At 44.4% G+C, this 13443-nt stretch overlaps 3 protein-coding genes across 12 annotated transcripts in view; 2 read left to right on the top strand and 1 right to left on the bottom strand.

Moving 5' to 3' along the window:
- The first annotated feature begins 420 nt into the window (after positions 1-420).
- mansc4 (MANSC domain containing 4) lies at positions 421-3351 on the top strand. The gene is made up of 3 exons (XM_088378923.1): positions 421-738; positions 817-945; positions 1088-3351. The coding sequence occupies exons 1-3, from the start codon at positions 471-473 to the stop codon at positions 1900-1902; spliced, it is 1212 nt and encodes a 403-aa protein (XP_088235049.1). The 5' UTR covers positions 421-470; the 3' UTR covers positions 1903-3351.
- Positions 1941-5110, bottom strand: mrps35 (mitochondrial ribosomal protein S35). The gene is made up of 9 exons (XM_088378924.1): positions 5031-5110; positions 4796-4941; positions 4218-4270; positions 3984-4151; positions 3711-3771; positions 3501-3640; positions 2773-2882; positions 2641-2710; positions 1941-2306 (listed from the first exon to the last, which is right to left on the bottom strand). The coding sequence occupies exons 2-9, from the start codon at positions 4926-4928 to the stop codon at positions 2049-2051; spliced, it is 993 nt and encodes a 330-aa protein (XP_088235050.1). The 5' UTR covers positions 4929-4941; positions 5031-5110; the 3' UTR covers positions 1941-2048.
- The window catches only part of kcnq1.2 (potassium voltage-gated channel, KQT-like subfamily, member 1.2), a 72062-nt gene continuing 63164 nt past the window's right edge, over positions 4546-13443 (top strand). For 8 of the 10 annotated variants that reach the window (XR_015859075.1, XR_015859074.1, XM_088378922.1 and 5 more), the window contains exons 1-3: positions 5401-5628; positions 6370-6978; positions 11204-11294. Coding sequence is in view for 8 of the 10 variants with exons in the window: in XM_088378922.1 (XP_088235048.1) it covers positions 6443-6978; positions 11204-11294 (627 nt within the window). In the remaining 2 variants the exon portion in view is untranslated. Of the gene's footprint in view, positions 5049-5387; positions 5629-6369; positions 6979-11203; positions 11295-13443 lie in introns of those variants that run through there. The other 2 variants (XM_088378915.1, XM_088378916.1) reach the window with 2 other exon arrangements.

Here is a 13443-nt window from a genome sequence, read left to right as displayed (position 1 = left end):
ATAAGTGTTTCTTACGGAAAAAAAAAAAGACTAGTGGTGCATTTTTGTTTGCAAAAAGGCTTTTACAACAGAAAACCTTTAAAACTTTCTTTGCCATGATTACATTTTGGATTGTATTCATTTTGAATGTTTTATTATTGGGCATTTGCGTTACTGCACTTATTACATTAAACGTGAATGTTTAATACACTGCCATTGATTTGGATGGGTGCAGATTAATATTGTGTAAATCAATGGTTGTAGCAAACGATTTTATTTTTGTGTTAGTGTATTAAACACGTTTAATGTAACATGTACAATTTTTATATTGATTTGATTCGCAACCAGATTAGTGGCATCTTTTTTTTATTTTAATTATTATTGCAGCATAATTATTATTGTGTTTAGGCAGTAGTAGGTATACACCCATGGCTTGGTTCTCCTCCTCCAGATGCGAGTCATTGACCCACCTAAGAGGTGTGTGTGTGAAGATGCCCAGCACTTACGATGCTCGGTTTTCCAATCACGCGAGAGGCACCATGAACGTCGCATGCGGCTTGTTGACGCTTTTGCTTGTCGCGTGGCGGGCCGAGTCTCGCTGCTCGCCAACTTCTTATTACAAAAACTGCTGGATTCGGAGTTTCCCTGGAATCGTCGTGGACACGAAGGCCTCCGAGAAACGAGGGGCTCGGTTGCTCAGGTCTTACCGGGAGGAAGGCGCGCTGACATGCAGTCGCAGTTGCTGCTTAACGACAAATGGTGAGTTGCAAATCAACCGTGTTGCGTTCAAGTTGTGTTTTCATGCTCGGTGAACCAACAATCTGTCTTTTCTTTGAGCGTCCTGTAACGTGGCGGTGTTTCACTTCGACGCCACGACAAACAACTGTTGCCACTTGCACTGTCCAACTCTTGAGAGCTGTCTCATCAGCCACAGCGCTGTTGCTGTTCTCTACAACGTCACTCTTGGTAAGTTCAATATTAGATATTTAGAGAGACTCATTTTTTAAATTTAATAATATTGTGCTGGAGTAGCGTAAGCCACAAACATGTACAACTTATGCTTATTGGGTTCGTGCAAAGATCTAAACGTGGGGAACGACTCGTTCAGGTGTGGATCCTGACCTGTTGGTGTTTGGCAAACACCTCACGTCCAACATCCGCGTGGGCCGCGTCAATGCTTCTGAACTGCTTCCCTTGGACAAGCGACAATTTTTCCATCCACCCCCACCTGTTGCCACCATTAAACCAACCAGCACCCCGAAGACCACCAGGAGAGCCTCACCAGTGACCCCGAAACCTCTTTCATCATCTGCCACCACGTCCCAGTCAAGCGTACCTCCTCCATCCAGTTTAGCGTCAACACCTACTTTCCTCTCCACAATCACCACCACCTGTCCTCTGACTTCTTCAACGTCCACAGGAGGCATCAACAGCAGCGATCTGATGTCGGTCAAAGAGCCAGGCGAGAACAACTCCACCACCCAAACATGGATTCGAGACCGAGGAACCAACGATCCGAGCAACCAAACCCCGGTTAAAAATGGAGACAAAAAGGAGCTGAGCACCAAGAGGTCATTTCAAACGGCAGACATCGACGATCCAAGCACCCAAACATCATTCGAAGACAAAAACAACAAGTCAAGCGCTCCGACGACATTTCAAGAGTCAGACACCGAGGATCCAAGCACTCAGACCTCAGTTCGACAGCGAGTTTCAACTCCAGACGGAGAGGACACCTCGGCGGATTTGGGACCCGGGTATCACGGCCTGCCGGTGGTGCTGGTCACCTGTGTGGCGGCATTGCTGGGCTGTTTGATTTGGCTGGTTGCAAGCCGGAGGGCGAAGAGGAGGAGGATGGAATGCCATCGTGCATCCGGGACAAGAGAGACCATGCGTCTGATCAAATACGATCTGAAGGTTTGAAGGCGGGTCTGATCTGGAGGGCTGTATTTAGTCGCAAATCAAGACATCTTTTTATTTTGGTGAAAGGACGCAAAATTACATAAATACATCAGATGGTGTTGGAGACATTGCAACAAAGTGATATATTTGCTCTCTGTTGCAACTTGTCACATCTTGAGCACTTTCTTGACGGCCTCTTTGTACTGCAGCACTGCGCTCTCGCTGTCGCCTTGGTTCTTCAGTCTGCTGACCGAGTCCTTGTACTCTTGCACTTCGTTTCTTTCCATCAGACGCTGGCGTTCTTGCTCGCCGCCGTCCGGCTCGCGTGACAGCGTGTCCAAGAGGTTCTTCTGGGACGGGCTGCCCTCCCACAAATACTCCTCCATGTCTGCAACCGTCTTGTCGGCCTCCCACGCCTCGGTTTTCTTAGAAAAGCAAAATATTATTATTCGCTTTTAGACTTGACGTCACAATATTTTTCTGATATTTATTAAGCGCAGTGTTTATGCTAATATGAGCTAGCGAGCCTTCCGTTCCCACGGAGGTATACGGTCACCTCGGTTGTGGCAGCTAACAAGTCGGCCCTTTGTGGGCTAGCGTTACAAAGAAACATCCTGACGCTTGCACAAGGACTGTGCTGGTCATTGTTTGCGCTAAAGGTCACCAGATGATTTTCGACTCCCCGCCAAGTGCATAATGGGGAAAAACAAGATGCACAGGTTGAGTGAAGCTTCTTGCTCAAACTGTATTTGCACTCACCCAGGACTCGTGGTAGAGGACAGTCAACAGGTACATGGCGTAGTTGTAATTCTGTTGTCTCAGTGGACAGCTAAAAGGTGCAAAGAGAAAGTGAATTTTTGTATAAACAGTGATGAGTGTGTGAGTGTTCACCTGTCGGTGGTGATGGTGAGGACGTCCGACTGTTTGCAGTATCGCTCCCCGACTAGTTTGATTATTTTCTTCCGGGCGTGTTCATCCAGGTTCAAACTGGACAGCTTCACCTGCGCACCAGCGAAAAAACAAACAAGGATGGTCACGTGATCAATACCAATTAAGGCCTTGTTTTTATATTCATGGATTCAGTGCGTTTGAAGGCTTGGCAAAATCATCAAATTAACCCGTAGTAGGTCCCTGTATTGTACTGCCCCCTGGTGGCCAAGGATGTGCACGGAAAGTGTCACCTGACCTTGAGGAAGGAAATCAGGATGCAGCAATTATTGAATTTGTTACATTTCATTTATTGATGCTGCTTGTTGTGTGTCCCAAAGTGCAGCAAGACGGTCCCAGCTGGAGATAAGCATGATCTTCTGCTGTGTTCTGATTAAATTCTTAGACTTTCATGTATTGTGTTGTGAGCCATGCATGACCCCAATTCGCCACAACAGATTAGACTTGATAATAATGTCTTAAATGAATAGTTTGACACTGGTGACATGAATGCTTGAAGACGAATACACGTGCTGAATCTGTTTTGAAGACTTTTCCCTTCAGTAAGCAATTATATTACCTTATAAATAATAAACCAAAAGCAGTTTCTGGCAATGGGGACATTTTGTAAATAATCCATCACAAATCACTATATGTTGATTCTGGTGGTGACAAAAAAAAGTAAAACTCACTCGGAGGTGAACGACACGAGCGGCGGGGTTTCGTATGGAGAGGCCGGCCGACACATAGTCGCTGCTCTCCACCTGGATGGGGAAGTGCTGCTCACACTTGGCGTCTGTGTCCAAAGCGGACGGCCACGCACTGCAGAACGCTGGCGACATGCGGTCGTTAGGAGGAATATTTTTTTTTTAATAAATAAAAAAAAAAGTCATCGTGCTTACGTTTGAGAGCTTCACAGTGTTTTCTGATTGCTGCTGGTGTCAAGTGGAGAAAGTTGGGAATCTGTTGAATGAGACAACACATGGCAAAAAAAAAAAAGTTTTTTTGAGCCTCATGTCAAGATGGTTTGTTTGCATCGGGTAATTTACAGTAAGTACTGATTTAAGTTGATTATGTCACATGGGTCATGATTGTGTAAATGCCAGATGCATGGTGTCGTGGATTTTTTTTACATCTATGCTGTTTAGCAGAAATGATCAATACCAGCATCCCACCTTGAGCAGCTCCAGGTTGCCCTTCTTCTCTGGAGGGACCCCTCCTTTCACAGGGTAGCCCATCCTCACAGGTAGGGGCACAGCGGTGGCTCGGAAGGGGGTCGCTGCTGGGTAGACTGCTGTCCAGTCCTGGTCCACTACCATCTTGTCCGTCCTTGGTGGTCCTGCCTGAGAGCCACACAAAAAGAAAACAAGTTAACATGATGTTCCCAGGTTTCATGAAATCTGACTTACATCTCTTCTTGGCCTTTTGGTAAAAGTTCCTCTGTCGCCTCTCCCAGGAAATTCTGAAATGAATGATAATGGGGAAAGTAAAACAACAAAAAAAAAAAAACATATACACTAGAAAATTTAAAAACAATACCATTATTACAGTCAAATTTGAATGGATGTCAAACACGTGTTTTGTCATAACCTAAAACATACCAATTATAAAAAAATATCTAAAAATATTAAATTTTAAGTACTGTGACATGCTGTGATTTTCTTTACTGTCCAATTAATTTGAAAAAAAAATTAATGTCCAATTAATGAGCATATATAAAGCGGCGCACGAGAACAGCGTCGCGTTCGTTACGTCATCAACGTGCGCCGAAGAAACCGTCTGACATTCCCCCTCATCTGCCGCCTCAGATCAGAGCTTAACACATTGGCGAGACACGTTGTTCATAGCTCCCTCTCTAATTTACAAATAAAAAAAAAGAAAAAAGGGATTATGAATTACTACTAGACGCATATTATTTGTAGTGACCTGACTGTAGCGCAACACTTAGCTAAGCGTGAACGACAGCAAAGGCGTGTGCAATACTCACTTTTATTGCCACCCGAGTGTACAGGCAATGCCGTCGCGTATGTCAGCCTGTTTGACAAATGCGCTAGTCCAACACCGACGACGTTTAGTCGATTTAAGGACAGCAGCATTTTCGTTCTTGCGTGAGCGGCCATGTTTTTCCAGTCACTACGGATGCCGACAAACGACAAATCTGATTTGTCAAATGGCGAAAGTGAAATTCCTCCTGTTACAGTTGTTAAGTTTGCATTACATACGTGAGGAAAAGCCGAACAGTAAGTGTCAATTAGTGTTGTCTGTCTGTCTGTTTGTCTTTCTGTAAAAAAGGAATTCTGTCTGTCTGTCTGTCTGTCTGTCTGTGAGCGCTCAACCAGCTGTGATGTGAGACGTTCAGTTGCCCTCGTAAAGCGACGTTACCATGGGTCGCGCTCGCTCTGAAACTTCCACCGAACAACACCACTTTCCCTGTAAACGAGTAACGTTCAATACGGATACAACTGATGAATGTTCGCCTTGTATAGTCGACGTTTCTGGTTCAAAAAAAGCAAACACGTGGCGGATTTGTGCGGAACTGAAAATTATCGAGTAACCTTGAACTCGCCATAACGTCCACGGTCGAGATGACAGTGATGCTCTTCAAAGTCCCGTGAACGGACTCCGACTTAACGCATGTGTGTTTTTTGTCACTTTTTGTTGTTGTTAGCGTCAACACTGAATGTTTCCTCACAGTTTAATCTTCATATAACCATATTTGGATTTACTTTTCATTTAAACGTGTTTTTTTTTACTAGCCGGACTTCTGCCACACAGCATTCATGATTAAATCTGCTTTTGGCGCCGTCTTCGCGTTTGAAGGTAAGCCATTTTACCGAATGTACATTCATATTTTTATAGTTTTATTGGGTTATAGGTCACAATAAAGGGGTGTAAAAAGTTTTAAATGTATTTATTTCGGTTTCAGTTTTGACGTATCACAAAAAAACGTCCTTTGAACAAGGGTGTGTCGACTTTTTGTACGCAGTGTTGTCTACTGTATCTCAACTCTGCATTCATATCAGCTAATTTATTTTCCAGCCATGGTGGTCATTTAGATGTGAATTCAATGTGCCATTGTTAGAAACTCAATCGACACGATGACAGCAGTCCATGTGGTCCTTGTCATGGGTCCCTCAATAGCTGTGGACAGACGTGACTTTTTTTTCCATAACAGCTTTTCAAATTGCTACCATCAACACACAAACACACATGCTGTTTATATATACTTGTATGTATCAAGTTCAATGTCTTTTCATAGACAAGACACTGATCTCCTGTTTTGTCCTCATCCATAGAGTTCGGTTTAAACGTTTCGTGTCATTTAGAATTGCCTTTAGTGGAGCTTATGGTAAGTCCAAGCACATTTCCAGCGCATTTAAAAAACCTAAAATCATTTGTAAGCCATTTATCTTTAATTTTATCGATATTTTGTTTATTTTTATGCATTGTGCTTTCCAAGTGTTGTATTTTTCATGGCCAGTGAAAACATAGCCGTGCCCCCCTCATAATGGAGGGCCGGGCTTCTTTCAGTCACGTTATCTCCACATCTCACCACTCCAGGTATGGACGCACATGGTGGCGGCCCGCCGAGTGAGCGCACATCCGCAACCGGAAGCCCCCCGAGATCGTCTTCATGACCTCCTCCAAGTGCTCCCTGCCCTCGGCAGACCCTCCCTCGGCTCCGTCTCTGAAATTTGGAGCTAACATGGGCGAGAGACGGGCGCGTTCCTTCCACATGACGTGCCACCTACAGCGGGACTACGGCACCAGGCTGGGGGGCCCCTTCGCCCGCTACAGCCCTAACGGCTACGCCGGCACCAGCCTCAGTCTGGACCAGGAGACGGATGCTGAGGATTCGCCACCTGTGGCCGGCGGGGGCCTCGTTCCTGAAATGGGCCGCTACTCTCCTATTTCACTGGAACTGGACCCCGCGGCGGTGAATAATGAATCAGGCGTCCCCCGCTGTCCGGCGGCCAAGGACCCGGCGGCCCTGCAGATCGGCCACGGCCAGCTCCCCGCCGCCTCGGCGCCTCTGCCGCGTTCCAGCTGGCTGCATCGCCATCAGAAGGAGTTTCAGCGGCCATACGTTAAGACCAGCATGCAGGGCGATGTTTACAACTTCCTGGAGAGACCCGCCGGACTGAAATGTTTCCTCTACCACTTCCTCGTGTAAGTACCACTCATCAGACTTTTAGTAAATTAGTTTGCTCGAAGAAACTCTTGTGGCACACCGCAAAAAATCTTAAGTAATGACAATCTTATTTCAGTTTAATCTCAAATGTTCTTACTCGGTGTCGGGCGTGATGGGCAGATGCCTGGTGGGCCGGCGTCTTTGGCAGGTTGATTGTATCTTCTGATTGAAGCAGGAAATGTATTGGTTGATTCAAATACCGGTTTTGATGATGCTTAGAATTGATTCAATCAATAACTGCTTGACGGTGCGCATTGATGCGCAGGTGGACCTCATTTTGTGGCCACTCTGCGTCTACAAGTGCCTGTTCGGTGTTTGTTGTCCCTCGCTTGTTAATTACATCTAGTACAGTATTAGGTTCTGGCTCTCAGAAACAGAAGTCTTGTGTACGGTGAGCTCATTTAAAGAGCCAACCAGAACCAGGTCAGCGTGATCTGGTACACCATATCCAGTACGTCTGCCGTCTTGGTCTGCTTCGTCCTGCTGTCAATAAATGGCCTCATGCATGAAACATGGATGAGCTTCTCTTAAAAAAAAATGTCATCATGTGAATGCGAGCAATGTTTTTGTTCTCGCCAGTGTGGTGACGGCGACCTGGCGGCTAGCGTCTCACTTTAACAGGATGCGGCTGGATTAGCGCTGCTGCTGCTCCACATGAAGACTGAACTGGGAATCGGCTCCACTGACTGTTTGCTGAAATCCCAACAACCAAAATAGATTGAAAATTTTGTAGTCATGTAAAAAAAAATGTATACATTGGAAGAAAGGAAAAAAAACAACAGAAAATACATTGTCCGCAGATCTTTGATGTTCCCAAGATTAAAAGTATGACGCTTAATCCGACTTTATAATCCATACCAAACATTTCCTTTCCAGTTTAACAGATGGTTACAGTAAATTTAATTAAAAAATTTCATTCCAATTATTTTATCTTAATTAACATTCTGATTTAAGAAAGCAAGGGATTTTTTTTTCCTGTTCATGTTTTGTGAATGTATCGGTCTAAAAAAAGTGATATCGAATATCCCAATTAGTTTGGGTACCACTCACTGCTACCCTTTTATTTCACCCTGTCATCAAATTTGATCAACAATGGAAAGCAAGCGCTCATCTGTGTGAAACCGAGCCCCAAGTGAGAAAGGAGGACTCAGTCCTCCCTCTTCACATATTATCCCCTACCTGTTGGCAGTTAATGGAAACACCGGGCTACCTCTCATTTCCATTGTGTGCCGCGTTGCCGATGAACCCCCACCAGCAGTAATTGAAGCTCAAATGTTTCACCCGGACAAAGAAATAAGAACCCGAACCCGCCCGTCGGTTCAAAGTAACGATCGCTTGTCGATGGCTATCAGCAGGGGGGGGCTCTTGAATAATTGGCAGGGGGCCGAGATGGAACATAAAGGCTCCGATTGTGTCGCTCATGGCGGCCCTTAATAGGCGTGTTAAGATGAGTCGTCACTCAATCACGGATCGGACGGACGCGTTTTCCAGCGAGTCGAGAATACCATTTTCAAAATAGCCGCCAGCGACTAAGGAAACTCAACGCCACACACACACACACACGTCTTTGGGAGATTGCGTGCAGACAACTGTGGCTCAGAGATCACATTTGGACACTTCCCTTGAGTCTTTTACATAAGCAGAGGGAACAAACTGTGCAGTTATGATTCCAACTGAAAGCATAATCCGACCCTTGAACTCATTCGGACGCCTCATCTAGCACTCGGCTTTCTCCGTACTGAACGACACGATTTTAGCCGTGATAACCTCGTGGCGAATTCCAAAGGTTGGCGACGGACAGCACACCTGTCGCCCTTCCGTCCTGGCCAAAACGCAGACGCCCAGATGTTGTCTGCAATACTTGCTTTAGGGCTTTGTGTATTTATAACCCGGCAGATTACTGAAATCAGCCTCCGGGCTTTAGCCTCCTCTTCTGTGCGTTTGCACGTATGCAGAAGCAAAGCCATATATTGCATCTCTACTTAGGAGAGATTACGTTTGTGTGGGCCGCTTCCATTTCTTGTCGGTAAGTTGGTGGGACGTATTTGGAGTATTCATCGCGGCGGCACACGACGGCAAAAGAAAAATGGCGCTTATTACCCATATCTCATTAACTTGGTCAGTGTCTCGACTTCCCGTGAATGAAATAACCAACTATTATTGCCCAATTAAATCCATCTGGCCCAAACAATAGAATTTCAAGAGGTAATTTGAGCAAAAAAGTGTGTAATAATAAGAATATGAAGCTCATAAGTGAATCAGAAGCTCTCTGCTTCAAAAGCTTGCTGACCCCTGTTATAGAGATTCCTCAGAGGTTCTTTCGGCTGGAATATAAATAAACGAGGCAAGATTATCGCATCAGATCATTAGCGCTACCAAGGTGACTGACCGAGAGCAAAAGATTATTTAAAAAAAAAATGGATTCAGCCATTAGCATTCTCAGTGCAGTTCCACTTGTAATCTTGGCCCGCTTGTTGACTCCAACCTGTCCATTTATTTCCCCAACTATTAGGTGGACAAGATGATGGTTAAGCCAGGATAGAATAGCCGCGCTTCTGGCTTGCGGGCTGATGTGCCGTAATCCGTCTTTAAGCTCCTCCCATGGATGGGATGGCGATGGCTGAGCCGGCGGGGGGGGTCTCGGTCTCCGACATGCTTGCTCAACAGTCATGGCCGGGGCAATTTGTGTGCGTTGAGCTCCACCATAGACATCTCAGCTTCTTGTTATGATGGTGCGTGTTTATATTAGAGGCCCAGTGGAAAACATATAGCAAAATATGAAGTCTAAATTCAGAATAACCTAAAAGGATTGCAGCCAGAATATAAATAAAAAAAAAAACTTTAAAAAAGTTTGGCTTATCAATATACCTTTCACTTAAGAAAAAAAATGCTCAGCTTTTGCTTTCCATGTGGTCTTCACATTTGCATTTGTAATTTTTCAAACTAGCGCCGTGTTCATTTTTGAATGAAGCTGCGCACTGGGATTTTGAATTTTGTCGGTAATTCTCACTAAAGCCCCATCTGTTTTCTTTTAATCAGATCGCACAGGTTTTATTGGCCCCTGGGGCAAAGCAAGGTTGGATCATGCTTTTAGCGTGACCCTGTCCCGTCCCGTCCTGTCCTGTCCTGTCCTCCACATCTGTGTGCAACAAAAACATTTCCCCTCGTTAGCGCCGCAGTCAGCGTTGGAAAATGCCGACTCACTCATTGAAACCATGAATGGACACAGACGCTTCTTCACTTGTGCGCTCGTCCCATTTTCAAGCCGAGGGCCTCATTCACCCGAGAAGCCTCAACCCTCGCATTTCGGCACGCGTTTTCCCAAATCATGTTTAGGACGTGGCATCTGTGTGCGAGAGAGGTCAAGTAATCCTCAACCCGTAAAATCACACGCCCATCTGCCCAATGTGTCAGCAACTTTGAAGTCGAGAGGCTTTCCCTTCCATCCCCCCCCCCAAGTGGACAGATGGAGACAAAAAAGTCAAAACAACAACACAAATTCAGAGGGAGAAATTCACACACTCCACATTAGCCGCTTTTTGCGCAACACACACAAAAACGTTTAGTCTGAAAACAAAACAAATTGCTCACGAGCTTGAAATTGCATATTTGCAACATTCGTAAGGTCATGATGCAGTTCGAGTCGAGTCGGTAACCTTGCTGAAGTTGTTTACTTTCTGCGCGGTATGAATGGGAATAAACAACGGACGCTTACATAACCCCTTTTTAGCATATGGCGCGTAATCCAGCTCGGAGCACATAGACACATAACGTACCCTCTGCTACTTGTACATTTTTTTGTGTGTGTGTTTGCTGAAGCGAGCCCAATCACGATGCTGCTGCATGCAAACATTGCTGCCATGTCATGTAAAAGCACTCCAAAGATGCGTCCAAAGGATTATTTCAGGGATCGTTAAAACACACGAGTGATTCCGCGCTTAATCCCGCTGGGGTTTCGAAAGAGACCTGGCAAAGCTGCAAGGCCAGCGGGACGTGAGAATAACCCTGTTAAAAAAATGGAAAAATGAGATTTTGAAAAAATTCCTTTAAATAACCACTACATCTACGAAGTGAGCGTGCATGTATTTTTAATTTTTTTTACAGTTTGTTCCTTATTTATTTATTTCATTTTATTATTTGTAGTGTTTTTGATTTGCTCTTTTTTCCAGTTGTACTAACCTCGCACTGTGTTCCTCTCCACAGCTTCCTCATGGTCCTGGTGTGTCTCATCTTCAGTGTCCTGTCCACAATCGAGCAATATGCCGACTTTGCCTCCGGATCTCTTTTCTGGATGGTGAGTAAAAATATTGTGCTTCGAGATGTTTGCTGTTCTTGGCTGTTTTTCACCACGGCTGTGTCATTACTTGCATTGGCTCCTTTTTTCTTCTACGTCTGATTTTTTATATACGTACCCTGGTTGTGCACACGGTATTTTTAGAAAATAAATAAAAAGATTTAAAGCCGGACATGATTGTAAATATGACATGTAGTACCTACTCTTAGCCACACGGTGGCAGTGGAAGCTCTCAAGTGGCAAGTGACTAATTGTTCGGCCAATTTTGCTTTTGAATAAGACGAGGTAATTACAGTTTCTCGTTATGGTTTTCATATTCACAACTGAATAGGTAACTACGATGTCGCCGACAACAATGAGTTTGACACCTCGTGCGTACGTGCATGATTAACATGAGAACGACATTACAAAGTGACGTGGCTCCACCAAAGTGTTGGAAACTGTTAAAAATGTCTTTGTTAATATAGGCCCATCCGCGGGGGGGCTATTAAGGCTGTTTAATGACGCAATCAATCGAGATCTTACAACAGGTGGAAGGACGTGAAGGCTGCTGGCTTGGAAACTCTTCAAAGAGCTTGCATCATCCTTTTTTTTTTTTTTGCCAGCACACTGGGAATATAAAGTATAAATACACATGCAGCTACTGCGCCCACACACACACACACGCATGCACACACAGTTTATGTACCACCTCCCGAGTTGTACGTGGGGGCCAGCCAAAGGACAGGATTGAACGCCGTGTTCCGTAAACTTTTGGCCAGTGCCCTTCGACGACCTTCTGTCGTGGTTATTCATTTATTTATAACCGACAAGAGCCAAATCAAGCAGAGTATTGTACACATGTACCTTCCCGTCTTGCTTTCTTTCTGATTTCAAACATAATTCTCATATACCAACATTGACATTTTTGAGTCAATTAAAACAAGATGATACTGTAATTTATTTTCTGCAAATTTGTTACATTTTTGCTGAAAGAAAAAGTGACTAGTCCTTGTTCCATTTCTCCCCCTCATGTCCCCGGGTCCTTAAAATGTACTCTTTAGTTGGCCTCCCCGCGCCAATTTTTTTTCCTCCCATATCGTGTCATAAAAGCCGATAAGATAAACGATTAATCGACCATGTGTGTAAATAGGGGCGCGGCCAAGTATTGCGCCGGTGATGATTGGCGGCCGTGGCTAAACTTAGAAAGTTCAGGGTCTGCTGTCATGCGTGAAGCACAGGCTGCTTGTTTTGGATGGCACAGAAGAGGGTGGGGGGTAGGGGGGGGGGGGGGTCATTGGTCCTTGAGGATGTTTGGCCTTGGGCGCAGCTGCCAAAGTAAAGCTAAGCTAGCCGTGGGCAGGAGGCACACACACACACACACGTGCGCACACACACACAACGGTGTAATGAAGTAGCTCATCTGTATCTTGTGTGGACCAGGCAACATGTCCTCACAGTAGACAAACATCCGCACAATAATGTTGCACGTCATAGGTTGGAAGACACTAAAAGGCTTTTTTTTATTTTTTATTTTAGGAACAGTTCAGACCCACTTGGCTAAATCTCCTCTCTAATCACTTTTTCTTCTAATCTGTACTTTTGTGCCTATGATCGTCATCTGGCTGTGGCAGATTACCGCTGTTTTCTGTCAACATAATATAGCTTCCACGTATCCAATACGCATATGGGAACAGCATCTGGGTGACCCATTTTATCGAATTATGACTTTAATCCCCTCGCACATTTTTTCAGAATTCGGGGGCGAACTGTATACCCTTGACTGGAAAATATAATCCAGATGTCGATATCGAAAGTACTGGAAAGGAGACGGAGTTGATATTTTGAGGGGCTGCTGGGTTTTGCTCAAATGAATTGAAGGCACATTCATGTAATCTGAAAATAAATAAATAAATAAAAGTCATTCCCAAAATGCATTTCCGCATAAACATTATTTTAGAATTTATTATAATGATGAAAATCTCAATGAGGATGCATTACATAATTATTTTAACATTTAACCCCATACTCTTTTTTTTTTTTTTTTTCCCTGAAAAAACAAATTAAGATTGCTGTGCTTTCTAATTGATTACATTTATTTTTAAAATAATAAAAAAAAATACCAGATATTGTTAGCATGAATATGTTCTAGAATTTAAATGATTAACAT

The sequence above is a fragment of the Syngnathus floridae genome, chromosome 6 (genome assembly GCF_059516105.1).
Source record: "Syngnathus floridae isolate MCC-2025c chromosome 6, RoL_Sflo_1.0, whole genome shotgun sequence".
Taxonomy (NCBI): Eukaryota; Metazoa; Chordata; class Actinopteri; order Syngnathiformes; family Syngnathidae; genus Syngnathus; species Syngnathus floridae.
Note: the sequence above shows the minus strand (reverse complement) of the source record. Positions and strands in the feature narration are given on the sequence as shown.

What these genes read in the sequence shown, in the direction of transcription:
- mansc4 (XM_088378923.1), top strand. Translation starts at nt 471, where the DNA reads ATGCCCAGCACTTACGATGCTCGGTTTTCCAATCACGCGAGAGGCACC. An exon ending in TTGCTGCTTAACGACAAATG is followed by an intron (nt 739 to 816) that starts GTGAGTTGCAAA and finishes CTTTTCTTTGAG; the next exon opens with CGTCCTGTAACGTGGCGGTG. An exon ending in TCTCTACAACGTCACTCTTG is followed by an intron (nt 946 to 1,087) that starts GTAAGTTCAATA and finishes CGACTCGTTCAG; the next exon opens with GTGTGGATCCTGACCTGTTG.
- mrps35 (XM_088378924.1), bottom strand. Translation starts at nt 4,928, where the DNA reads ATGGCCGCTCACGCAAGAACGAAAATGCTGCTGTCCTTAAATCGACTA. An exon ending in ACACTGTGAAGCTCTCAAAC is followed by an intron (nt 3,641 to 3,710) that starts GTAAGCACGATG and finishes GCATGTCGCCAG; the next exon opens with CGTTCTGCAGTGCGTGGCCG. An exon ending in CTCGTGTCGTTCACCTCCGA is followed by an intron (nt 2,883 to 3,500) that starts GTGAGTTTTACT and finishes GCTGGTGCGCAG; the next exon opens with GTGAAGCTGTCCAGTTTGAA.